This window comes from Trachurus trachurus (assembly GCF_905171665.1).
Source record: "Trachurus trachurus genome assembly, chromosome: 4".
NCBI classification, from domain to species: Eukaryota; Metazoa; Chordata; class Actinopteri; order Carangiformes; family Carangidae; genus Trachurus; species Trachurus trachurus.
In genome coordinates, this window is record NC_139898.1 from 17,688,609 (window position 1) to 17,714,672 (window position 26,064).

General features: G+C 43.1%; 1 protein-coding gene across 1 annotated transcript in view; it reads left to right on the forward strand.

Moving 5' to 3' along the window:
* Positions 1-26,064, forward strand: part of fbn2b (fibrillin 2b) — a 65,734-nt gene that overhangs the window by 33,471 nt on the left and 6,199 nt on the right. Inside the window, exons 9-56 of the mRNA XM_083969979.1 lie at positions 1,551-1,676; positions 5,751-5,903; positions 8,130-8,360; positions 8,514-8,657; positions 8,939-9,058; positions 9,221-9,346; positions 9,436-9,558; positions 10,115-10,390; positions 10,504-10,557; positions 10,649-10,774; positions 10,919-11,044; positions 11,387-11,506; positions 12,518-12,655; positions 12,905-12,955; positions 13,133-13,258; positions 13,365-13,589; positions 13,806-13,931; positions 14,025-14,153; positions 14,295-14,420; positions 14,721-14,846; positions 14,950-15,072; positions 15,221-15,346; positions 15,579-15,704; positions 16,020-16,142; positions 16,313-16,435; positions 16,520-16,645; positions 16,759-16,881; positions 17,187-17,309; positions 17,797-17,958; positions 18,170-18,238; positions 18,373-18,498; positions 18,629-18,754; positions 18,881-19,030; positions 19,141-19,212; positions 19,317-19,442; positions 21,904-22,029; positions 22,617-22,742; positions 22,837-22,953; positions 23,357-23,485; positions 23,588-23,707; positions 23,951-24,073; positions 24,206-24,358; positions 24,461-24,526; positions 24,630-24,755; positions 25,174-25,293; positions 25,400-25,522; positions 25,672-25,803; positions 25,939-26,064. Coding sequence (XP_083826105.1) covers positions 1,551-1,676; positions 5,751-5,903; positions 8,130-8,360; positions 8,514-8,657; positions 8,939-9,058; positions 9,221-9,346; positions 9,436-9,558; positions 10,115-10,390; positions 10,504-10,557; positions 10,649-10,774; positions 10,919-11,044; positions 11,387-11,506; positions 12,518-12,655; positions 12,905-12,955; positions 13,133-13,258; positions 13,365-13,589; positions 13,806-13,931; positions 14,025-14,153; positions 14,295-14,420; positions 14,721-14,846; positions 14,950-15,072; positions 15,221-15,346; positions 15,579-15,704; positions 16,020-16,142; positions 16,313-16,435; positions 16,520-16,645; positions 16,759-16,881; positions 17,187-17,309; positions 17,797-17,958; positions 18,170-18,238; positions 18,373-18,498; positions 18,629-18,754; positions 18,881-19,030; positions 19,141-19,212; positions 19,317-19,442; positions 21,904-22,029; positions 22,617-22,742; positions 22,837-22,953; positions 23,357-23,485; positions 23,588-23,707; positions 23,951-24,073; positions 24,206-24,358; positions 24,461-24,526; positions 24,630-24,755; positions 25,174-25,293; positions 25,400-25,522; positions 25,672-25,803; positions 25,939-26,064 — 6,183 coding nt within the window. The remainder of the gene's footprint in view (positions 1-1,550; positions 1,677-5,750; positions 5,904-8,129; positions 8,361-8,513; positions 8,658-8,938; positions 9,059-9,220; positions 9,347-9,435; positions 9,559-10,114; positions 10,391-10,503; positions 10,558-10,648; positions 10,775-10,918; positions 11,045-11,386; positions 11,507-12,517; positions 12,656-12,904; positions 12,956-13,132; positions 13,259-13,364; positions 13,590-13,805; positions 13,932-14,024; positions 14,154-14,294; positions 14,421-14,720; positions 14,847-14,949; positions 15,073-15,220; positions 15,347-15,578; positions 15,705-16,019; positions 16,143-16,312; positions 16,436-16,519; positions 16,646-16,758; positions 16,882-17,186; positions 17,310-17,796; positions 17,959-18,169; positions 18,239-18,372; positions 18,499-18,628; positions 18,755-18,880; positions 19,031-19,140; positions 19,213-19,316; positions 19,443-21,903; positions 22,030-22,616; positions 22,743-22,836; positions 22,954-23,356; positions 23,486-23,587; positions 23,708-23,950; positions 24,074-24,205; positions 24,359-24,460; positions 24,527-24,629; positions 24,756-25,173; positions 25,294-25,399; positions 25,523-25,671; positions 25,804-25,938) is intronic.

Here is a 26,064-nt window from a genome sequence, read left to right on the forward strand (position 1 = left end):
ATTGTTTTTGGGCACAACAAGGCCTTTGGTTTTATGGCTGGCTTTTAGTTCAGACTGTGCTTAACTGTGCCCCTCCCCTCCTCCGTCTCTTTCTGCTTTTTGTGCTTCTCCTTCCATTTTCCTTCCATAAATACAGTCCTTTGGCTGAAAACCAGCTGTTAGCATTGAACAAAGAAACACTTACAGCATCTGGGAGACTTTCTCATTACACACACAGACCTCCCTGTTGCTCCGACCACTCGTGGATTCTCACGCACTCGCACTGTGCAAATATATTCACAGACAGTCTCACACACATGCATTATCTTATGTTTTTTTTCTTCTCCTTTTTTTTGAAATATATTGATGAGTGTTAAAGATGTGTGCGCACGTTGCATATTTGGTGGCTGCGTCACAGACATTTATTCAGGTGACACACATTTCCTTTCATACACACAGTCAGAGCCCCACAGCGCCATGTCTGTGTGGAGTGTAATGTCTGGCGTGCTGTTGTCGCTGCTGACACAGGGTTTATTTGGCTGGGCTTTTACAGCCTCACCTAGGCCCTCTGCCACAGCTGTCAGACAGGAGTCAGCAGGGGAAGAACGGCCTCTTAGCTTCCCAGGCATTACTAGGCGTTACTACACACATCAACACTGAGACGCAGACACACGCAGAATGACATGCATGGATATAACTTACACCCTCTTTACTCTTAGAAAAACCAACACTAACACACCCTTGCCTTTTCCAACTGAACGTGAAGGGACACACACACACACACACACACACACACACACACACACACACACACACACACACACACACACACACACACACACACACACACACACAGTACCACATGCACCGAGTCTGCACTTATTCCGTAATTATGTCCCACAGTGGTGCAGCAATTATGTATGCGTATAAATAAGCGTGACACATCATAAAAACCCAATACCTTCTGGAACTTCACTTTGGGTTCCCCCCGTCATGGAGCAATGAGGCCCCCTCTCCCTGAATAACACAACTTAATGCCGTGATAATGTGTACCACGCCGTGGTGGGCTCTGCCAAGTAGCGTGCCCAGGTGCTGTCACATGTTGTAGACATTTCTTAGTCAAACCATGGAATATTTATCTCAGGTCAGGTGATTTTAAGTTTGTAGATCGGAGGTTATGGTATGCGTCAGTTGCTCTAGTGAGGATGATATATTGGACAGTGCTGATGCTTTTCTTCCCTCACCGAGCTTTACAGTTTACTATATCAGACTTTTCCTGTCATTTACATGTCACGGCTCACAAGCTGAGGCTTAGCCTGAGTAGAGTACATCAGAAGTGAAGTAGTTTCAGTTTGGTAGACTGCGGATCCATTTGGTTTTGTTTAATTTTCCCAAAGGGAGAAATTGTTGCTCCAGTGCAATAAAGTTTTACTGCAGCGTGCTACTGCATCTCTTCAAACAAAGACACTTTTAGAAGAATTTTTAAAGCTGGCGTCAAGCGCAGACTTGACAGATGTGTTCTGTGATGTCGCGATGAAGAGTATTTTTTGATACGACTGTGTGCGTTTCAGATATTGACGAATGCAGCACCATCCCCGGCGTGTGTGATGGAGGAGAATGCACCAACACGGCTGGTAGCTACGTCTGCACCTGTCCGCGAGGCTACATCTCCAGCACAGATGGCTCCAGATGTGTGGGTGAGTCCCACACACATTACCAGCACATCTCCATCTCTCTCTCATTTGTGGATACTCACACCCCCCCGGCTAGCTTCACATCTGGCCGGTAACTTCCCTCCCTGCATCACTTACTTCCTGTGAATGGAGTTCTGATGAGTCAAGCTGGCCTGAGGACCTGTGGTCACCATGTACAGACAAACACACTTGCACGCAATACTTGGCCTTGACAACATTAACCTACTCTAATGTTAGTGCCCCTCTGACTCATTCTCACACACGCTGACACACATACCTAACTGACATGTCCTGTGAAACACTACCAGGTGTTAATGTATTCCTGAAATCCACAACCCTCATGGCAGCCACAGTGAAACACAACCAGGTGTTAATATATTATTTCAAGATTTAGAACCAAAAAGGACAGCTCAGGGTGTTTCTGCTTCACCCTATCGCCTCCAGTGAAAATACATGTTTCCCCGAAGCTTGATCTTTCATTATGCATTTTATTCCCCTTGCATGTTATTTTCTAGGTTTAATGTGAATCGTTCCCCACCGTCTGCAGAAAATAATGAGCGTCTCTGTTTTTGTTTTGGAAAAAAGTGCAAGACAAAATGGGTGGAGAATATTTAAATTCCCATTTCCCATTTCCCCAGTGCTCAGTCATGCACAACTGGGCGGAGGCTGATCTCACAGGTATTGTGAGAGTTTGCCTGAAGCTTTCTACTCTGAAAGGTAACAGGCATATGCTGTTGTTTAAAACCCAACTATCTGGAACAACTGCAGGGATTTGCTCCCATATAACGACAGCAGGTATTTAGCCATCAGTGACAGCAGATACATGATAGATAAGGCCTTGTTGGCAGGTGGAGATCTAGTTCATCCTGTGGGTATATGGTTGAAGAAATTGGCCATCCTTTTTTTTTTTAATAGATCAGGATAAAATGAAAAATACCTCCACAAGCCACAAAGTAGGAAGCATGCTATTATTATGTGCAGATTTTTCCTAATCATGAAAAATAACACCTAAAGTCCACACACACATTTAGATATTATAGCACTGGACAAGGGCAAGAAAAGGGCATGAGAAATGCAAAGAGTAATGAGAGGGGAAATGCAAAAAAAGAAGTAAGAAGTACAGTAAACAAAGAGTAAATATATACAAGCCAGACAACATATGAAAGGAGACGAGGAACTAGATTAGAGATGCTGAGAACTACTCCAGTGGTCTGGACTGTGTTTTCCTAAACAAATAGGTGGAGCGTTGGAGAGAGGAGTGAAAGATATTCAGGATCATCAAGAGGAAAGTGCGATCTGGCAGCCTGGTGCGCCTGTGTTGAAGAAAGAGAAGAGCACATTGAAGTAGTCTTCCAATCACTATAACCCTAAGTCTTCCATCTGTCTGTCTTTATGCGTGTCCACATTTTTATTTTTTTTCTCCCTTTCCACTGCCATCCCCTTACCTCTTCTTCTTCTTCTTCTTCTTTTTGCTCAAGTAATATATCATTCTCTTGCTGTATTTCTCACTGTCTCACTCTATATTTCCCCTGTAGAGAGCACAGATCACACCAAAGCACATTCCTACAGCTAACAGCTCAGTGATTAACAGTGAAATCTGTTTACTCTGGAGCCGTGCATGTTTCTATCTCCGATTGGATCTCTGCTCTTGTTCCGTCTCCCCGGGCTGTTGTTTTTCTTTTCTTGTTTCTTTTTGAACTGTTTATCTCCAAAACTGACACATTCTCGCACTCTCGTCCTCCTTATCTATCTTACCATTTCCTCTTGCACCCCCACTCTCCTTTTTTTTAAACTCCTTTTTTCGCCCATCTGGATCCTGCACCTCGCTTCCTTTAGTTGTGGTTTCCAGTTGCTCTTCTGCAGTCTGCCGAGGGGAAAAAGAAAAAGAGAGAGCAAATAAAACAGGTGCCAGACACAACCTCCATATATCCTTCCTCTGTCTCCGTCCCCCTTCCAAAATGGACCAGATTGGAAGGAGACAGAGGACGAGATAAGTGAACCCAAACAAAACCAGACTAGACCGGGTCGGGTCATATTCCAGACAAGTGATCACACTATTACACACAAAAGTCCCTGTTTGAAAAAAGAGAAATGATCAAATCTGCCTCTCTCATACTGACACCTTTTGATGAAACTTCCCCATACTGTGTAATCTGTTTGCATTTTCACTTTGTGTTCAGAGTTTATGTGAATATTAATATAGATTTTGTAGGATGTAGGCTCTGTTGCAGATGGAAGCTGTATTCCCCCCTGTGTTATGTGGGATGTACAGTGCTGTGGTTGGTGAAGTAGACCAGTGGGAGCTGTTGGGGGGGGGGGGGGTGACAGTAATCAGAGCCTAATGCCCTGTCACACGGTGGAAGCTTGAAAAAAACACAAGACCCGTCCAGTCAGTCTGTAAAAACACCTCACCAAATGAAAGCATATGCTTGTGTAGTGGAGCAATACTGGTGAGTAAACCACGGTCTGGATCCAATTTAAGTCATCATCATCCTCATCAGCAAACCCCCAACCCCACCCCATCGCCCTGACTCCCCCTTTCTCTTTCCTCCCGTCCTTTCTCCTCCATCATGCCTCCAGCTCGGTCATTCCTACGGGATGTTTTTGGCGTTGCGTTCACGTGTATTTGTGGACCCGTGTGTCTGCGTCTGTGTGCGTATTTCTACAAACAATTGTGTGTTCCTGTGGAATGCATATCTGTCTGTTTAAGTACAAGTGAGTGTGTGTGTGTGTGTGTGTGTGTGTGTGTACTGTACTCTGTGTGCTCCCAGACACAGCGCAGCCCCTCATGTTCTATCTAATTGGCAAGAATTGCTCCACATGGAACTGATTAATTCCAGACTGCTGGCTCATTAGTGAGTTAATCGACTTGTGCTCCTCCCTTCAAACCCCACAACTTCAACCCCCACCCACCTCCTTTCAGTCTGCTTTTCCCTTTTCTCCCACTTTATATTCTGTATATTCACTTAAAACTCTCCTACACGTACATCCTCTCTCTCTCTCTCTCTCTTTCTCACTCACAGTGTTGTCTTTTTCTTCCCTTGGTATTTTCCAGAACGCCCCCGCCCCCGTCTCCCATTCCATTTACTCCTCACTCATGATCTTTGAACTGCAGGCCCCTCTCCTGCCCCATTGACCCTGACCTGGCAAACTGTAACAAATAAGACCCCCTTTTTGGAGGCCCTTCAGCTGCCTGCAGTTAGTGGAGACCCCAGGCAACCTTTCCCACTGCTAACCCATAAAGAAGCTTCCTCCATAGTCCTCATGCAGAGGGCAGGGCAGCCTTCATATGTACTGCACTGCTGATCTTAGAGGGGCCATTGCCTATAACCTTTTCCCCATGTATAATATAATGTGACCTGCAGAAACATTACTCACTTTGTTACATGATGCCCTGCATTTACGATGTACCATAACACCAGGGTGAAAAGTTGTGTTTCACTGCCCTCTTTGGTTAGAAGTGTTAAATCTGCTGCCCACATACACACACACATACACATACACACCACACATCGGTGATATCACAATGAACTGAAAGTCAGCAAAAACACAATTTTCAGTCTGTGGTGAGGTTGTGTTCAGGTAACTGTAGAAAATCAAAGCTATGGAGTCTAAATGTAAAATAGAATTGTAAAGAAAAAAAGTTTTGTTAAAATATTCTCATATTTAGTTATTATATTTAACCTTTAATGATGTAAAATTTTATGTAGCGACTCTATGTACACTGTTTTTTTATGAATTTTAATTCAGTGTTTTATCTGGTCTGTAGACTCATTCATATGTTCATACTTGTACACAGTACAAGGTTTATTCCCTTAATGATTTTACGGTGATTCCATTACATCACATTTTCTGTCACTTTAAATCTAACACGGTTGTCAAGGGATATTTGTCATGCAGCCTGGAGAAACATGAAACACAGATGCTAATTTAAGATACACAAAAAAAGATTCTTAAAAAAAAAAAAAACATAAAACAGATTTTTTTTAAATATTTGCCTTCAGTTATCATCACCTTTTACATATTTGTTGTTTGTCAGGTCCACTCATTATGTCCATGTGTCTCCTTCTTGTCCAGACCAGCGTGTGGGAACCTGTTTCTCTGCTCTGGCTAACGGCCGCTGTGCTGCAGAGCTGAGCGGTCAATACACCAAGATGATGTGCTGTTGTGAAACGGGACGCTGCTGGGCTTTGGGACAGATCCCTGAGATGTGCCCAGTCAGGGGCTCTGGTGAGTACAAATGCAAAAAAAAAAAAAGAAGCAAGATGCTTAGGACAGAAGGTACATACCAAAGTCAAGACTAATTGGGAACAAGAACTGGGTCTACATCTGGGAGATGACTGGTGGGACACTGCTCTTAAGAAAATTTACACTAGCTCAGCCTGCGCTCGTCTCACACTTATACAGTTTAAAGTATTGTTTAGAGTCCATTATTCCAAAACTCGACTGTCACAAATCTATCCCAGTACCACCGACAATTGCGACAAATGCCATGCTTCATCTTGCAACTTAACTCATATGTTTTACTCTTGTTCGTCACTTTCTCGTTTCTGGCAGAATTATTTTGATACCATGTCAAAAATATTTTCAATGACCATAAAAGTCTCTCCCCATGTCGCCATATTCGGGCTCCCAGAAGACCACAACCGGTTTACCTCTAACCAATTAGATATTTTAGCCTTTACTTCCTTACTGGCAAGACGCCAGCTTCTTCTTCACTGGAAGTCAACTAAAGCTCCATCTAGCACTCAGTGGCTCAATGACACCATGTCTTTTCTAAAGCTGGAGAAGATCAGATATTCAGTGAAAGGTAACTCTGATAAATTTTATAACAAGTGGCTTCCCTTTTTAACATTCTTTCGCTCTCTTCAGGCTATGCCTCCTGATTGATGGACCCCAACCTCCTTTCTTTCTCTTTCTTCTTATCTTTATCATTATTATTATTTATTTGTTTATTTTATTTAATATATTTTATTTATTTATTTATTTTTTCTCTCCTGTATTTTGGCTTCCCTTGTATTTTTGTTTACACCCTGTAGCTTAAACACTTATTCACTCATCACATACAAGAATCCTCAGTTATTTATTTATTATTATTATTATTATTATTATTATTTTTATTTTTTTATTTGTACATTGTTTGTTTGTCGCCCGGTCATGTTCCTGTTGGGCCACAAATACAAAATAAGAAAACCTCCTAGGAGGCAGAATGTATGTCTTGCTCTTCATTCTTCATGATGCACAGTATTTCTACTGTATCAATATGTTTACATTTTCAATTGTGATGCAGATGTGTTGTGATACTCAATGTAATTATAACATTGGTTTCTGTTTGAATTGTGCCTTACCTCCTAATAAAAATATTAACCAAAAAAAAAAGGACAGAAGGTACATGCTTACCCCATGTTTCAGTTGTTGACAGCCAAACATAGGCCCACCAACATCTGTGTTGTTGCAAACGAAAAGATGGATATGAGCGTAGAATTAGGATAAAACATCCATCACCTTTTGCCTCCGCTGACAAAAAACTGGCAGCCCCCACAACGGCTTGTCTGTGATTTGGCATAAGCACGGGCAGTAAATAAAGCCATGACTGCGTAAATGGTTCTCAAGCCAAATGAATTTGACACAGTAATACTGAACTACACAAGACTGACATTGTTAGAGAGAGGCTGCTTTGAGTTTGTGTGAGTGCGTATGACAAGAGAGGCCAGAGCATCCACTCAGACTGATGAGCATGATGTCATCAGCACAAACCAAACAGGGAAAGATGGAAAAGATTTGTGTGAAGATAATGACCCATCATCTCCTCACTCAAGCTGGAATTGGGAAAAGTCTTCCTCTGCGTGAGACAGTGTGATCCATAACTGATGTGTTACAGAATGTTCTCTGTCTTTCTCGGGGCCCATTACAATTTGGGTGTGTTTGACTTATTGTGACTGTGCAAAACAAACAGACAAACAAACATGCTATAAATAGAAACACACACCTGCATATACTGTACATAAAACGTTCATACAGACATAAAAAAATCACACACACACACACACACACACACACACACACACACACACACACACACACACACACACACACACACACACACAATAGACTTATTGTAAACTACATGCCAAAGGAGAGCAGAGCAGATCATTATGTGCACACATTCTTCTTTTATTACTTGGTCAGGCATTGCTCCAGTCAAAGCATATCTGAAACCAGTAAAACTCTTAACAGTAGACAATCAGCTTTGTAACAGACTTCAATAAGAGAACATCAAAATTTACTGCAATGCCCAACAGCCTTTGTGAAATCCTCCAGGAGTTCCTGGAAACACTAAGCACATATACTATCTGAATTACTGCTCAAACTGAAATGGTACAACTTGAGAGCTTATAATCACCAGTCTACAGACAGACACTGACTTCTTCCCTGTGATCTCTGTTTCTCTTGTAGACGAGTACAGGCGTCTGTGTATTGTGGGTGTTCCCCAGGGACACGGCCTCCCTCACGGATACCCCAACGGACATTTCCCCAGCAATGGCAACGGTTTCAACTATGGTCCCAAGTTCCCTGTACCCAACGGCAATGGTAACGGAGGCATCGGTGTCAATGGTGGAGGAAGCTTTGGAGGGAACGGTGGGACCTTTGGAGGCAACGGAGGAGGACTTAAGACCCACTCAATTGGTTAGTCTTTAAATCTGTGAAGTGACATTAGACAAAAAGGTTCATCTCAAGAACGGAAGTAACTTGAAGCTCTTAGGTTCTGCAGTTTTTGATGCACTGTATCATTGTCTGACTGCTGTGTTTTGGTGATAACCCCAGCGTTTGTGTTCCTAGGCACTGTTTCTGTGAACGACTCCATTGATGTATGCAAACATTTTACCAACCTCTGTCTCAATGGACGCTGCATTCCCACACCCACAAGCTACCGCTGTGAATGCAACATGGGCTACAGACAGGATGTCCGTGGGGAGTGTATAGGTAAGAAATATGCTCGCACACTCTTTACTGTGTAATGTTGTTCAGTTCACACTAATATATCTCTGAGCCAGTTATGTAGAGGCTGTGTGACAGTGCCACAGTTTATAGTTTGCACTGCACTGCCATCTTCTGCCAATGTAGGGAACAAGAATAGGTGGATGCTTGTTGGAGAAATCTGCTGAAATGTGTTTCTTTGTGTTTGGTACAGTATTTGAATCCACTCACTGCTGACAGACAGGAGAGGTCATGTGTGTTTGCTGACCTGATTTTCTTCTTTCCAGATGTGGATGAGTGTGTGAGCAATCCATGTATCAATGGAGACTGTGTCAACACAGCTGGATCGTACCACTGCAAGTGCCATGAGGGTTACCTGGGAACACCTACGAAACAAGCCTGCATTGGTGAGCAAACTGCGTCCGTCTTTCAACCTGTTGTACTGTTATCAAGATGTTTCTCTAATATTACTAAAGCAGTTCAAAGGCATTCAACTAAAGCCTCAATACTCAATTCAATATGATTTATGTTTGAAGACATGCAAATAAATCTTGCTTTCCTGCCCTCAGATATCGATGAGTGTATCGTGAATGGAGTGATGTGTCGGAACGGCCGCTGTGTCAACACAGAGGGAAGTTTTCAGTGTATCTGCAATGCTGGCTTTGAGCTCACTCCTGATGGAAAAAACTGCATCGGTAGGGAAGCAGCACATAAGAAGTCAAACTTCACATGAACCTTCACCGTTATAAATGTGACCTAATTCTGACTCTCATGCCTTCTCCAGACCACGATGAATGTGCCACAACCAACATGTGTCTCAACGGCATGTGCATCAATGAGGACGGCAGCTTCAAGTGCATCTGCAAGCCTGGCTTTGCGCTAGCACCTAACGGACGCTACTGCACCGGTACGTATGATTTATATAGTACAAACACAGACCTCAAAACTTGGGCCAGGGGTCAAACAGATTTTCTACGAAACATTGACAGATCGGGTGCTCTCTGAAATCCTTCAGACCTCTTTTTGGACCCATTGTGTACTGTTGTGTTTTAGACATTTTTGAAACATCCCCAATGTGCTATTAAGCAGAGTGCAGAAGAAGATAGATAGATTCATTCTTCAGTCTCTGTTGAGAGATTTTGTCTGGAAGCTTCAAGCGTTGCTGTCATTCCATTGCGGTCGCACCATTACACAGACGGCACAGGTGCATATCCCAAATATAACGCATACCAATATTCCCATGACCTGATTCCTCCTTTCTGTGGTGTCTTTTCAGTTAGCTGTGAGTTAGCTGTAGGATCAGTGAAAAATATTGTCCTCATCTCCTTTCCTATGTTTCCTCCTTTAAGTAATTCTCCTTCAGTCTCTTCCTTCATATTGACCATTCTTTGACTTTTATTGACATCTTCCTGACCTCATGAACTCTCATGTGACGCATCAATAATCTGCCCTCTCTTCATCAGACATTGATGAGTGTCAGACACCTGGTATCTGCATGAACGGCCGCTGCATCAACTCCGAGGGCTCGTTTCGCTGCGAGTGCCCACCAGGCCTGGCTATTGATGTAGACGGGAGGGTGTGTGTGGACACACACATGAGGACCACCTGCTATGGCGCCATTAAGATGGGCACATGCTCGCGTCCATTCCCTGGCGCAGTGACCAAGTCTGAGTGCTGCTGTGCCAATCCTGAACATGGCTTTGGAGAGCCATGCCATCCCTGTCCATCCAGAAACTCAGGTAACATCTTTGATTTGCTTAACGTAGTTTATTTCAGTTCTTTGATATATATTACTTTTGTTAAAACCATAAAACAGCTTGTTAAATAAATGTGTTTTATTCTTGTCATTCAGCTGAGTTCCAGGCTGTGTGCAGCAGTGGCATTGGCATCACAGCTGATGGCAGAGGTGAGTATGCTGCTCATCTATGTGAGTGTTTCCACTGTGTTGTTAAGAAGCATTCATTTATATACATCTTCTGGATTTCACTTCTGTTAAGACATCAACGAGTGTGCCCTGGACCCAGACATTTGCCAAAACGGCATTTGTGAGAACCTGAGGGGAAGCTACCGCTGTATCTGCAACATCGGCTACGAGTCTGACACCAGTGGCAAGAACTGCGAGGGTGAGTGAACTGTGTTTATGGAATTAATCACATTCTGGTTTAAAAGACACACACACACACACACACACACACACACACACACACACACACACACACACACACTGCAACAAACAGTCATCATGTTGACCTCTTTTCTCCCTTCAGACATCAACGAGTGTCTGGTGAACCGTCTGCTCTGTGACAACGGTCTCTGCAGAAACACTCCGGGCTCCTACACCTGCTCCTGCCCTAAAGGATTTGTCTTCAAGCCTGACTCAGAGACATGTGAAGGTGAGCGCACACACACACGCACGCACACACACACACACACACACACACACACACACACACACACACACACACACACACACACACACACACACACACACACACACACACACACACACACACACACACACACACAAACACACCCATTCTCTCTGACACGCAAACACTTCAAGGTCATTAGAAGGTGACATTATTACCAGATGTGTTGCATTAAGTTTCAAATAAACATGTGCCTCATGGAAAGAAGGCACAAATGTTGTTTTCATGACTGCCAAATGGTGATGAGGATCCATTTCAATCAGCCTCCGAGCGTTGATCTCAGGTGTTTGCTTGCACATGTTCCAGATATCAACGAATGTGAGTCCAGCCCTTGCATCAATGGAGCGTGCCGCAACGTGGCCGGGTCCTTCAACTGTGAATGTACCCATGGCAGCAAGCTGGACTCTACCAACACCATCTGCGTGGGTAAGACATCCGTCCTCCCAAATGCCTGGCTCAAATTAGAGCAACACCACAGGGTCCTAGAAACAGCTTGTGTCAGAAAATGATTGCAGTCTGAGACATGAATGTCAACGGGAAATAATCGGTGGGAGTCTTTTTTTATCTTATCATGTTAATCAAGGGTTGATTCTCCACTTTTGTAAATAAACAGTGGGATGGTTCAGGTTTTCGGGAGCCATCCAGACATCATTATCCTCAGATGTTGGGAAAAACACAGATGATTTATTAGATAAATACTTGCATGCATGGCCTTGGTTCACATGGAGATTGGTTTACTTCATAGAGATCTGCCACGGATTCAGAGTGACATGTGGAATGTAAGACTCTCTGCTGAGGTTAAATATTCCACTTGTTTGGAGGTTTGTTATTTTCGGGAAATCATTCTGAGAAAGCTACATGCTAATACAGAATACAGATGTTATTGTAACTGAAAGGGAGAATGAGTCATGACAAAAACTCTCATGCATATTGCATGAGCTGGCTCTGTCAGGGGTCTTCAAATTCCTCTGGTTTGCTTCATTTCTGTTTTATGTTTTAGAGCCAATCACTTCGTGGGGAGAGAAAAGGAATGCAAATTGTGGTTTTGTGTTTGGTTGTTGTTGTTTTGGAAAAAAGGTGTCAGAGTTATGACCGTACACTCTTTCAGTTCATTGGTAAAGCAGTAGCATAGGGTCAAATGCAACAGCACACAAGCTTGACTCAGCCTGTGGCCACAGACACACGTTTCATGGCCATAAAGAAGGATTAAGGTGACATGTTGACTGTTTTTGTGGTGTATTTTGTTACCATAGTTAAAGATTTCGACTAGTGGTGAAAAATATTCAGCAAAAGTTCCTTTCCAAGTGTCTTATGTGAAAGGAAATGCACTCACCATTACACCACAAGGATGCATAAAACAGTTTTCTGGGAAACACTGAGAAAGGTCCACAGAGTCCCTTTAATCAAGTTGTCTTTGCTGTTACTTTGGCTCCACAGACAGTATGAAGAGCACTTGCTGGCTGACAATACAGGACAACCGCTGTGAGGTCAACATCAACGGAGCCACACTGAAGTCTGAGTGCTGCTCCACACTGGGAGCCGCTTGGGGCAGCCCATGTGAACCCTGCGAGATCGGTCAGTTCATTCACACAGATGCACTCATAAAATATTGGTTCCTTGAAACAGAAACCAATGTTTTGAATTCAACCCATTAAAAGTTTTAATAAAAAAACAAACATTAATAAACCTTGAGCACCAATAAAAAAGCAAATAAAAACATAATTTTCACATAGTAATTGCCAGCTTTGGTCACTATGCTGTGAAGATGATACTATTAAATATCTCAAATAAAACCTTTTTTTTCACATTTGTCAATCTGTCCAGACACTGCTTGTCCTCGAGGACTTGCTCGCATGAAGGGCCTTGTCTGTGAAGGTAAGAACATTAGAAGTCCTCTTCCTATCCATCATCAACACCCATGAAGTAATTGTATGCTTTTGTTCTTTATATGCGCAGTAATGTTCCCCTGACAAATTTCCTCTGAAAAAGAAACCATAGTGTGTGTGTTTCACCTCGTAATCATGGTTCTTGAAATTGTCCCTCTCCCTGTAGACATTAATGAGTGTGAGGTGTTCCCTGGAGTGTGTACAAACAGCCGGTGTGTGAACACCCAGGGCTCTTTCCGCTGCGAGTGTGCTGAGGGTCTCACCTTGGACAGTACTGGACGCACATGTGTGGGTAAGAGAACTGCTCAACAACACGGTGGCTCTCAGTGCTCTTTATTATGAGGTCACTGAAAACAGAGATGACTTAGTCTCTTAAATGTTCTTACCAACTTTTCCAGATATGCGTAATGGGCAGTGCTACATGAAGTGGCATGAGGATGAGTGTGGCGAACCATTGCCAGGGAGATATCGCGTGGACATGTGCTGCTGTTCAGTGGGTGCTGCCTGGGGTGTCGACTGTGAGGAGTGTCCCAAAGCAGACACACCTGAATACAAAACCATCTGCCCTAGAGGGCCTGGCTTCGCCAACAGAGACATTTTGACTGGCAGGTCGTTCTACAAAGGTACAGGAGGGATGCATCCAGTTGTTGCTAAATCATTAGATATAAACGCACCTTTTTTTGTAAAATAAAACAATCTCTTAGCATCTATAAATTCCATACTCATGTAAACTATATGACATGAACCACCAGTTAATCTTAGTGGATTTGGTGCTGGCAAAAGGTTGTTTTACTTATCTCTGAGACGTGAGTGATTAATAAGCATTGTCTGTCTCTTAGATGTGAATGAGTGCAAGGTGTTCCAGGGTCTGTGCAGTCACGGTACCTGCCGAAACACCATCGGCAGCTTCAAGTGTCGCTGCAACAGCGGCTTCGCTCTGACGGCCGAAGAGAGGAACTGCACAGGTACGATGAGAGATTGAATAGATTCAACTGTTTGTGAAATATTTCTGTTGCACTTTGTGAGCACGTGGTGAGATTTCTGTCACTGTGTTTCAGACATTGACGAGTGCCGCATCTCCCCCGACTTGTGTGGGCACGGTACCTGTGTCAACACACCTGGCAGCTTTGAGTGCGAGTGCTTCGAGGGCTATGAGAGCGGCTTCATGATGATGAAGAACTGCATGGGTGAGCAGGAAGCACATTCATTGCAAAAAAAAAAACTACACAAATGAAACACTATTTGAATTCATGTCCACAATGTGAAATCACAGCCCAATTCACTTCTCACATGCTTTTTCCTATTTTTTTTCCCTCCTCTGCTGACAGACATTGATGAGTGCGAGAGAAACCCTCTGTTGTGTCGTGGAGGAACCTGTGTGAACACAGAGGGCAGTTATGAGTGTGACTGTCCCACTGGATACTCGCTTAGCACGGACGGCTCTGCCTGTGAAGGTTGGTCATATATCATACAGCATACACACAAATGTGTATTCACACACACAGGCTCCATGGGTGTTATTTATCATTGTCTGCACATCCAAAATATGTTGCACTCATATCATCTGTCACATCTTAAAAAAAGCAGTGTTCTTCTGTTAAGACTTTGGCTCAAGTAATGACTCGGACAAGATTTAAGCCTTGATAAATTAATTTAAACCCATTCCCCTGCAAAGGGAGGAATGCTGTTTTTCATTACTGCCTCCGAGGTACAATACGGGGTGTTTAATTCTTTATATTTGTTTGTCATTTCAGATGTGAATGAATGCCAGTTGAGTGACAACCTGTGCAAGAACGGCCAGTGTGTCAACCTGCCAGGAACCTACCAGTGCACCTGTGACACGGGTTACCAGGCCACACCAGATCGACAGGGCTGCGTCGGTCAGTGGAGCAAAGAAAATTGACACTTGTGTTTGTAATTTTTCAAAAGTTTTTAATTGAGACTGAAACCTGTGTAAACGGTCACTGTGACCTCTAATTGCAGATATTGATGAATGTACTATTATGAACGGAGGCTGTGAGACCCACTGCACCAACTCCGAGGGCAGCTACGAGTGCAGCTGCAGTGAGGGCTACGCTCTCATGCCTGATCTCAGGACCTGTGCAGGTAATAAAACAGAGAATACTTACAGCGCATCTGTATTCCAGTTGCCTTTTCACACAGAAAAAAATCATAAATAGTTTAAAGAAAGAGACCTATTTACAGGGCTGCCACAGTATGTTATTGTGATATGCATTTCTGCTGTTTCTATTAGATATTGATGAGTGTGAGGAGACACCTGATATCTGTGATGGAGGCCAGTGTACCAACATCCCCGGGGAATATCGCTGTCTCTGTTACGATGGCTTCATGGCTTCCATGGATATGAGGACCTGTATTGGTGAGAGGAGAGACATGTGCCTTCTTTATCTTTTGTCTGTTTACATTGCATGTTGTTATTACTATACTCTGTCTACCACATGAATGTATTCATTCAGTCTCTGATCTGATCTTTCTCTGCCTGTCTGGATACCTGTGGGACTTCCTCTGTCAGTCTCACTCTCTGTCACCATATCTCCAAGGCCAGAACATTCACCTACTATCTGTGTCTGTCCATTACCTGTCTGCCCCAGATGTGAACGAGTGTGATTTGAACCCAAACATCTGTCTCCACGGTGACTGTGAGAACACCAAAGGCTCCTTCATCTGCCACTGTCAGCTGGGATACTTTGTCAAGAAGGGATCCACAGGCTGCACAGGTGCACACACACGTACACACACACGCACAGATACAAATACAAGGGCCTGCGCTGTGGCTGGGAGGTCTGGGCCTCTGTGTGTCCATATCTACACTGAGTGTTGAGACAGGTCACCCATGCATACAGTAGTTGCAAGTCTTCATTTTAGAAATGAATCATTTATTTATACTATACCAGATCCAGAGATCCAGAAGAGAATTTAAACTGCTGCGGTTAGTGAAAAGCAAAGTTGTGGTGTCCTTAAACAAACCAAGATATTATATTCTTTTTGTGTTCAGTGTGTTTATTGGCTCATTTGTCTCCACATCCCTATAGATATTGATGAGTGTGAGATTGGGGCTCATAACTGCGACATGCACGCTGCCTGCATCAATGTTCCTGGAAGCTTTAAGTGTCGCTGTCGAGACGGCTGGGTGGGAGATGGCATCAAGTGTATAGGTGAGTAGTAATCCTTTGACCATCTCAGCTATGATGTGAATTGATGGTGATTTGAAGTTTTGCTCTGCAAGATTGGGCTGATAGAGGAAATGAAGGAGCAAAATTGTCTGCTAAAGCCAACAACATTTGATTTTGTGACCGAAATCTTTTTTTTTTCTGTCTTCCTGTAGATCAGGATGAGTGCTCCGCAGAGGATCACAACTGTAACCCCAACGCAGACTGTGTCAACACACCAGGATCCTACAGGTGTACATGCAAAGAGGGCTTTAATGGAGATGGGTTTTCATGCTCTGGTGAGGCTGTCAGGACTTTTCAAGTATTACAGCTATTGTGGGTGCAGTGGGAGTTTTTTTACTCATTGATCTGATCTGTTTCAGACATGGATGAGTGTGCCGACAATGTAAACCTGTGTGAGAACGGCCAGTGTCTGAACGCTCCGGGTGGCTACCGCTGCGAGTGTGAGATGGGCTTCACGCCTACAGAAGACAGCAAAGCCTGTCAAGGTGCCGCACTAATTCTATCACATTTAATTCTTTCCTTTTTTTAATACTGGTCTTCATTCATTCGGGTATTGTTACAAAATATCTTTCCCCTCTCTCTGTCTCCCTTGCCACAGACATTGACGAGTGTAATTTCCAGAACATCTGTGTGTTTGGAACGTGCCAGAACCTTCCAGGGATGTTCCGCTGTGTGTGTGATGACGGTTACGAACTGGACCGCAGTGGAGGAAACTGCACTGGTAAGTAATTGTATCTCTAAAATCACACAGGGCATACAGTAGAAACAACAGGAACCTGGCCGAGTTCCTTTGTCAGTAATAAAATTTCATTCATGCATCACTTTACACTGCAACATTCTTAGCCCACAGATCTACTTTAGTCATCTGTTTCATTTCTCAGACTTTATGCAGCTCTTTCCAGTCAACAAACAATATTTTGAGTCATTTTGGTGGGATAATAAGCAGCATATAAACTAATACATGCAGAAAGATTTCCATTATCTGGTTGCATTGTCGTTAAGTTGTGTGTCGCTTGCATACCTCAGACATCAACGAGTGTGCGGACCCTGTGAACTGCATCAACGGACTGTGTGTGAACACTCCAGGGAGCTACCAGTGTAACTGCCCAGCTGACTTTGAGCTCAACCCCACTGGAGTGGGCTGCGTGGGTGAGTCACACAGAGCTGAAGAGTTTAACAGATAATAAGCTTTTAATGAAGAATGTTGTCTTCCATGAGTCATGAATATTGTATAAACCAGTCTTTCATAAATTCAGCTGTACGAGGTTGGGTCTTTAAAGATTATTCAGCATCAATAGAGCCACACTAAAGTGCCACCACAAGGCCAGTTAATTTAATCTCAGTACATTTTGCCTGATTTAATATTTTATCCCTGTGGCACCACTATTAACAACCCCATTAACCGTCCAATATGAATAAATAAATCAGTACAAAACATCAGTACTGTACATGTTTATTAATGTGAGAACATAGTGCTGAGATGCAATTAGTAGCATCCAAATTTATATCTGAAAACACACTTGAGTTAAAATTATTTATTGGGAGCAGGTCAAACAGTTTTTAATTTCACTTGTGGACTCACAACATCTTGTTACATAAAAGTGTCTTAATATGAGTTAATATGCATCTTTCTCAGACACCCGTGTTGGCAACTGCTTCCTGGATATCCATCCACGCGGTGATGGAGGAATCTCCTGCAGTGTTGAGATTGGAGTCGGTGTGACCAGAGCATCCTGTTGCTGCTCCTTGGGAGGAGCCTGGGGAAACCCCTGCGAACTGTGCCCCGCCCCCAACTCCAGTATGTACCACATGACCTCGACACATTCATTGCTGATAACATTTATGTGCACATATTACAGTTAAAATACTCTGATTTGTCGTAACTGTCTGATCTTTGAAACTTTTATTTACAACTTTTGTATGTTTACTTTTTACATTTTATGCTCTTTTGGGCAATATGAAATGGAAAGTCATGCCAGCTTGCTGTAATTGCTCTTTCTTGTCTGTAGCGGAGTATAAGACTCTTTGTCCAGGAGGAGAGGGCTTCAGACCCAACCCCATCACTGTCATCCTGGAAGGTAAACCACCAAGCACCATACCACAAAACTTTAGCCTCTATTTCAGAATTGTACGATCAATCTACCATACACTGTACCATATTATTAGTATATCATTCACATCTATGGATATTGTTATTGTTGTTATTTTCTAGATATCGATGAGTGCCAGGAGCTGCCAGGTCTCTGCCAGGGTGGAAACTGTGTCAACACCTTTGGCAGTTTCCAGTGTGAGTGTCCAGCAGGCTACTATCTCAATGAGGAGACTCGCATCTGTGAGGGTAAGGACTGAAAAACAAGTTACACTCCATAACTCTTTAACTGACTCAAATGGTACTGACACAAAAATATGTTGTCACCATCTCCTTGATTCAGTGTTTTCATTATCTCTCATCATATTGTTATGTGCAGACATTGATGAGTGCACAGCTCACATTGGAATCTGTGGCCCTGGTACCTGCTACAACACTCTGGGCAACTACACCTGTGTGTGTCCACCTGAGTACATGCAAGTCAATGGAGGAAACAACTGTATGGGTGAGTAGGAGAGGTGTCACTTGGACAACAGAAGATTCACTCGTCGTGCAATTTCTCAGAAAGTAATTATATTCTTTAAAGGTATTTTTTTGACTGACTCTGTAATCTCTCCATCTTGTAATACAGACATGAGGAAGAGCGTGTGCTACCGTAATTTCAACGACACATGTGAGAACGAGCTCTCCTTCAACATGACCAAAAAGATGTGCTGCTGTGCCTACAATGTAGGAAAGGCCTGGAATAAGCCATGCGAGGCCTGTCCTACTCCTGCTACCTGTGAGTGACACAAAGAAACCGCTGCTTCACAACAACAACATACAACTGCACTACTTTATGGGTTAAACAGTCCTCCACTCACTGAGTCTCTTTCATCCTGTCTGTTGCAGCTGAGTATCAGTTACTGTGTGGAAACCAGGCTCCTGGCTTCATCATTGACATCCACACGGGCAAGCCAGTTGGTAAGGAAGTTAGGCAGAGTACCCTCACGCTCAAACCAACTTGTGCAAAATTTAAGTTGTGATTTATTTTGTAACCTTCCTCTGTTGTTATTGCTGTTGTGCAGACATTGATGAGTGTAGGGAGATCCCAGGTATCTGTGCCAACGGAGTGTGTATCAACCAAATCGGGAGCTTCCGCTGTGAATGTCCCATGGGCTTCAGCTACAACAACATACTGCTCATTTGTGAAGGTAAAACTCAGGCCTCAGCTATGACCTTCTCCTCTGTTTCACTCTTTCCTTTTGAGCCTTGTGTCTCCTGTAACAAGGCAAAATTAACTAACTGTGAACTGAGCTCTTTGTTTTTTTCCATTTACCATGTCACTCTCAGCATACAAATACATACAGTAGATACACACACCATGTCAGTGTGGGAATCCATAATTAACATAAGCCCCTTACCCTTACCTAAATTTAGACCTAATTTTTGCTCGAAGTCTAGCCTCAAGTCTTAACCCTTAAATGGGCAAGCATATATACAAATTTTGGAAAAATAAAAAAATGTTATTTTCTAATGTTTCTAGGGTAGAATAACACAATTTTATGATTTTTTTCAAAATATGACCTTTATTTTTCATTTTAGAGTTTGTATCTCCCAAGATACATTGCCCGTTTAGGGTATAAATTTGCTATTTACCAATTTATCAAATATTTCATTTATGAACTTTTAAAACATATTATAAGCAATTAATTAGCCACTCTCTGTGGCTCTGTGTGTGTGCGAGTGTATGTGTGGAGGATAGGACCACTTAGCGCGGGATTCAAACTGGGGTCGCCTGCAATTAGGACTATAGCCTCCACACAGAGCTAAACACCGCCCCACAACACATCATGTTTTGTTGCAGACAGATGTTCTATCTATCACTGGATCTTTTACATAAGAATTCACTATACTACTCTAATCATTACCTAAACATCCTCCCTCTTTTACTGTCGTTCGCTCCCTTTTCTAATTATTTGTTGCCTGTCTTGATCAATAGATGGTGGTATTCTAGTAATATTCCATTTTCAACCTTTAACACCTTTATATTATTGATTTTCTGTAGAGTTTAGGCTTCCAAACATAAGTATATCTGAGAGTGATTATGCCAGTTTATATACCCCTATCTGGACAACGTATCCCCCAGGATACAGACATTCAATGCCTGTTTATCAAAGTTGTGTTAATGGTATTCATTATTTTTCAACAAGAATACATAAAATTATCCTTAAAGAGCAATAATTTCAAAAACAAATCCCCCCATAATGTAATTAACAAGAAAAACCAAAACACTTTACTTATGTCCAGTGTCTCTGTCCACGTAGGTGGCCATTTTGGAGTTTGACATAAAAGTATCAATTTAGTTTTGAATGCTGCCATAAAGTCACATGACCTGGGTACTTGACCCATCCCCCCTTAAGACTTTCTCATGATATTAAGTTCAGATACTTAATGCCCCTCCCCCCCACAGCCTGCCAAATGTCTGTATCCCCCAGGATACAGAAACTGTTAAAGGGTTAAAGGAGATATCAGTGAAATGTTTTTGTTAATATAAGTCCTAATTAGTCATATTTTCCGTCAGCAATCACTTACATAGAGTGTTTCGACCGGAACACGAGTCTCTCCGTCACTCTGCTCTGCTGTAACCCGAGGAGAAAACATTTCTTCTGGGATACAAGTGTTATCCAATGAGGAGAGAGAACGGCATGAAGGGCTGTGTGTGCAGCCAAGGGATGCGCGTGAATGTGGTGACGTAGCACGAGGACCAATTGATGCCTGACAAGGGCGGGGGCTGCTAACTCATGGTGCGTTCAAGGAAACTCGTACTTTGTGTTTTTCCTTCCTGTGAAGTCATACCAGTTCGATCTGGTACGAGTTCACGGGTCAGAAGTTACGAGTGGCCGTTATAGGGAACTTTCACAGACAACAGGATGGTAAAAACACGAGCTACGGGTTACCTGGAACGCTACCAAGTCGTAGTTGTGACTTGAAGCTGTAACTTACGGTTTCAAAAGCCTGCCTTGAACGCAGCATTAGCCGAAACGGCCGTGAAGCTGATATCTGCTTTAACATTTAAACTTAAATAATTTTGGTCCCCATAAATTTGTTGGTCCCCACAAGTACAGTGGGATCCTGGTTTACAGAGGCCATGAATATGATAGATCACACACACTTTTACCCCATTACACGAGTCACGACATCTCCTTTTCTGACCCGGCTGCTGAATATCTGCTTGCTAATGTGTCACTTATATACTACACAGTGTATACTTGCTTGTGGCAAACAAACACACACACACACACACACACACACACACACACACACACACACACACACACACACACACACACACACACACACACACACATAAATACAAATACATTCACTCACTGGCCAAGAGGCACTTTTACAAGCAGTCCACTCAGCAGAGGTACTGCTGCCTCCTCCCACATGAATTATGCCCTTGTAAAGACAAGTGTAGTGGTGGCTCTGAATGGGAACACCTGCCAGGACCTTCAGTCATCCAGAACCTGTCTGAACTGTACCAGAGCCAAAATGGCGCTGTGGTGTTTTTTCTCCTGCTGTCCACAAGCTGACAGCCTGCTCTGACCAGACAGTTATAGATCCTGTGATTGATGCCCTCTGTTTCTTTCTATCTCACTCCCTCCATAGATATTGATGAGTGCAATAGTGGAGACAACCTGTGCCAACGTAATGCCAACTGTATCAATATTCCCGGCAGCTACCGCTGCGAGTGCTCGCCAGGCTTCAAACTGTCTCCCAGCGGGGCCTGTTTGGGTGAGTCCAGCCTGTCTGACAGGCCTTACAGAGGTTTCTTATCTTAAGATACCAAGGAGGAGGACAGATAGATTGATTGTGTAGGGTTTGTGAGGAAGGTGTGGCAGGGTCATCTACTCTTCAGAGAAAATAATTAGCATTTGCTTTTACTCAACAGTGGGAAAGCTGCTAAGATATATAAGTTCATAATGGCTGTTTACTTAACTCTGATTTATGAATTGACTGTATATGTAATAGGGTTAATTTAATGTGTATAATATAAGTAGTGCTGAAACTATTAGTTAATTGGCAGGAGATCCTTCATAACTTTGAAAACCACATCATTATTTAAGTCATTACTCAAAGAATAAATACCTGAGAAGTGCAGCTTTGCAGTTTCGTGTGATTGTAAATTAGACATTGTTGTGCTTGTCAGACAGAACAACTCATTTTAAACTTTGATCAGCATTTTTTTTAACATTGTATAGACTAACCAGTGGAATAAAGAAATCATCAGCAGTTTACAGTAATTGATAAATGATTATTCATTTGAGTCCTTAAAATATGTTTATCTACTTTACATTTGTTGGTTTGTTTTTTTATTTCAGACCGTAACGAATGCCAGGAGATTCCAAATGTGTGTAGCCATGGAGAGTGTATCGACACACAAGGCAGTTATCGCTGCCTTTGCCACAATGGTTTTAAGTCTACTGCTGACCAGACCATGTGCATGGGTGAGAAGGACACTGTAAAACTATATTAATACACAACACACTTTGTTTCATGTAACCCTGTGGACTTAAACTTCATTCTCTGTGTTTAATTTAGACATTGATGAGTGTGACCGACAGCCGTGTGGCAACGGTACCTGCAAAAACACCGTAGGATCCTACAACTGTCTGTGCTTCCCCGGGTTTGAGCTCACACACAATAATGACTGCATGGGTAAGGATCATTTACTGTATTTACTCAAGATCAAGAGCATCTATTCCTTTTAAAGCTAGAAGTCTTAACAAGTGGTTTTAAAGGTTACACCGATAAATTCCAGCTAACCTGGACGTGCTGACCTTCTTTGTAGCATTTCATTTGGACAGACACAAAATCAAATTCAGACATAAAATCTGACTGTGTCTTTTCTTTGGCTTTATAGGGAAATATATCACAGTACATTTAAAATTATTTATTCAAGCTCTGGCGGTGTAACACAAGCCAGCTTTGATGATGCCAGGAAAAACATTAATTTCTGGACAAGTAAAAAAAAAAAATCTGTTGTTGATGTAGTTGTTGATGGATATCCGAAATCAGAGCCTTGGGAGTCCTAATAATCTTAATGTTGATCATCCTCCAGACATAGATGAGTGCAGTGCCCTCCAGGGCCAAGTGTGCAGGAACGGACAGTGTATCAATGGACTTGGTTCCTTCCACTGTTTCTGCCATGAGGGATATGAGAATACTCCAGATGGGAAGAACTGTGCTGGTAAGTCATAAACTGAATATTAAAGTGGTTTTAAATATAGGCTTTGTTTGTCTGACATACACACATATGCATTTTCTGATCTACACTTCTCTCTTTTCACAGATATCAACGAGTGTGTGAGTCTGCCCGGCACTTGTTCTCCAGGAACATGTCAGAATCTGGATGGATCCTTCAGATGTATCTGCCCCCCTGGATATGAGGTGCAAAATGACCAGTGTATAGGTAAGACATACGCACACACACATACAGGGACAGTTACTCAAATACAAGTTAAATACTCTCAGCCAGCCTGTTCAAATAGCCAGAGGCCTGATGAACAGCTGCACTTAAACATCAGGGAGTCAGAGCCATTAGTGATCAGGCCATCTGCTCCAACATGCACAAACACACCCGCTCAAGATGTACACTGCAAGCATCGCCCCTTATCTCACCTCTCCTCCTCCCTCTTTTCTGCTCCTTTCCCAGATATCAACGAGTGTGAGGAGACCAACATCTGCCAGTATGGCACCTGCACCAACACCCCAGGCAGCTTCCAGTGCTCATGCCAGCCGGGCTTCATCCTCTCTGACAACAAACGCCGCTGCTACGGTGAGACAAGCTGTTAATGAACATTATGGCACAGCAGACGTCGTTGAGGGATAAATAGGCTACTGTCTGTTCACAGAAGAAGAAGAAAAACCCACAGATCCCTTGATTTTCTTTTTTTCTCTCTTTTGTTAGATACCAGAGAAAGCTTCTGTTTCACCAAATTCGACGCAGGAAAATGCTCTGTCCCCAAAGCCTTCAACACCACCAAAGCCAAGTGCTGCTGCAGCAAGATGGCTGGAGAGGGCTGGGGCCTTCCCTGTGAGCTGTGCCCACGAGAGAGCGATGGTACGTGACACAACCACACACATGTTGCTATTAAGTCATACATGTGCACACTGTGACAACTGTAGACTAAGAAAGTTGACCTTCTTCTTGATGCTTCTCCAGCCGCTTTTAACACTCTGTGCCCCTTCGGCCATGGATCCGTGCCTGGAACAGATGATACGCGTAAAGGTGAGTGCTGCAAATCTGATTGAATCCCTTGAATCTAAAGGAAATATTTTATATACAGTATTTTTTATATTTAAAAAAATGCTAACCCTCTCTTCCTCCCTAGATATGAATGAGTGTCTGGATAACCCAGGTATCTGCCAGAATGGTATTTGCATCAACACAGATGGTTCCTACCGCTGTGAATGCCCCTTCGGATACAACCTGGATTACACCGGAATCAACTGCATTGGTGAGATACTCTTTGCAGACATTTTATATAATTAATGCTCTGTAACCAACTGATATAATATATCAGTTAACGTAAATCCTTAATTCACGTATGATGGATTGAGTATTTTAAGTATTCAGCATGAAACACCAGCAGCTGAACAGAAAGAGAAAAATCAATGGCCGGGGGACTTCTTTTTATGAACTACAATCTCAAGGAGTTTTATTGCCGTGCCACAGACTTTATCGCCAAGATCAATACAAGCAGCCTAGTCTGATGTTATTTTCCAAGAGCCCAAGTTCATCGTTTTCCTGCTTTACAGCCTGATCTCATTTTAAGCTGCTAGTGACTGCTTTTAAAATCTGTGGTACGGTATAAATGTGTCATTGCTTTTGATTGCCTCCTCCATCTATCTAACCCTGCTCCCTGTCTCTTCCAGACACCGATGAGTGCTCCATAGGAAACCCATGTGGCAATGGAACCTGCACCAACGTGGTGGGAGGTTTCGAGTGCCAGTGCCAGGAGGGATTCGAACCTGGACCCATGATGACTTGTGAAGGTAAGGGATTTGCACAGTGAACACACTCGACTATCTATTTGCACCAATTTATTGTGCATCATAAAACGGAATGAAACCACCTTTCCTCCTCTCTCCCCGATTTCAGATATCAATGAGTGCTCCCAGAATCCTTTGCTTTGTGCCTTCCGTTGCGTCAACACCTTCGGTTCATATGAGTGTATGTGTCCCGCTGGCTACGTGCTGCGAGACGACCAACGCATGTGCAGAGGTGAGAGGGCACAGAACACTTTTATCTGCTTGACTCCACTTTTCTGTGTCGTAGTGACTCACACCATTCAACAGGATTCTCAAGAGTTTTCATTTTCACTGGCTGGCTGTAGTTTTACTGACAGTTCATCTCTCATTGTCCCCCACCAGACCAGGATGAGTGCTCGGAGGGTCTTGATGACTGTGACTCCAAGGGCATGACCTGTAAAAACCTAATCGGTACCTTCATGTGTATCTGCCCTCCTGGCATGCAGCGTCGCCCAGATGGAGAGGGATGTATGGGTGGGTAAAAATGTCTCAGCCGATCTGTGAGGTTCACATGAGTCCTCACACACTAGCTGCTGTGCTGTTACTGGATTATTCCTTGTTCTTCAGCTTCTTCATCCCTCTTTCCTTTGCTCCTTTGTATATCGGCAGACCTGAATGAGTGTCGCGCCAAGCCTGGCATCTGTAAGAACGGGCGCTGTGTCAACACAGTGGGAAGTTACCGCTGCGAGTGCAACGATGGCTTTGAGCCGAGCTCCACTGGAACCGAATGTATCG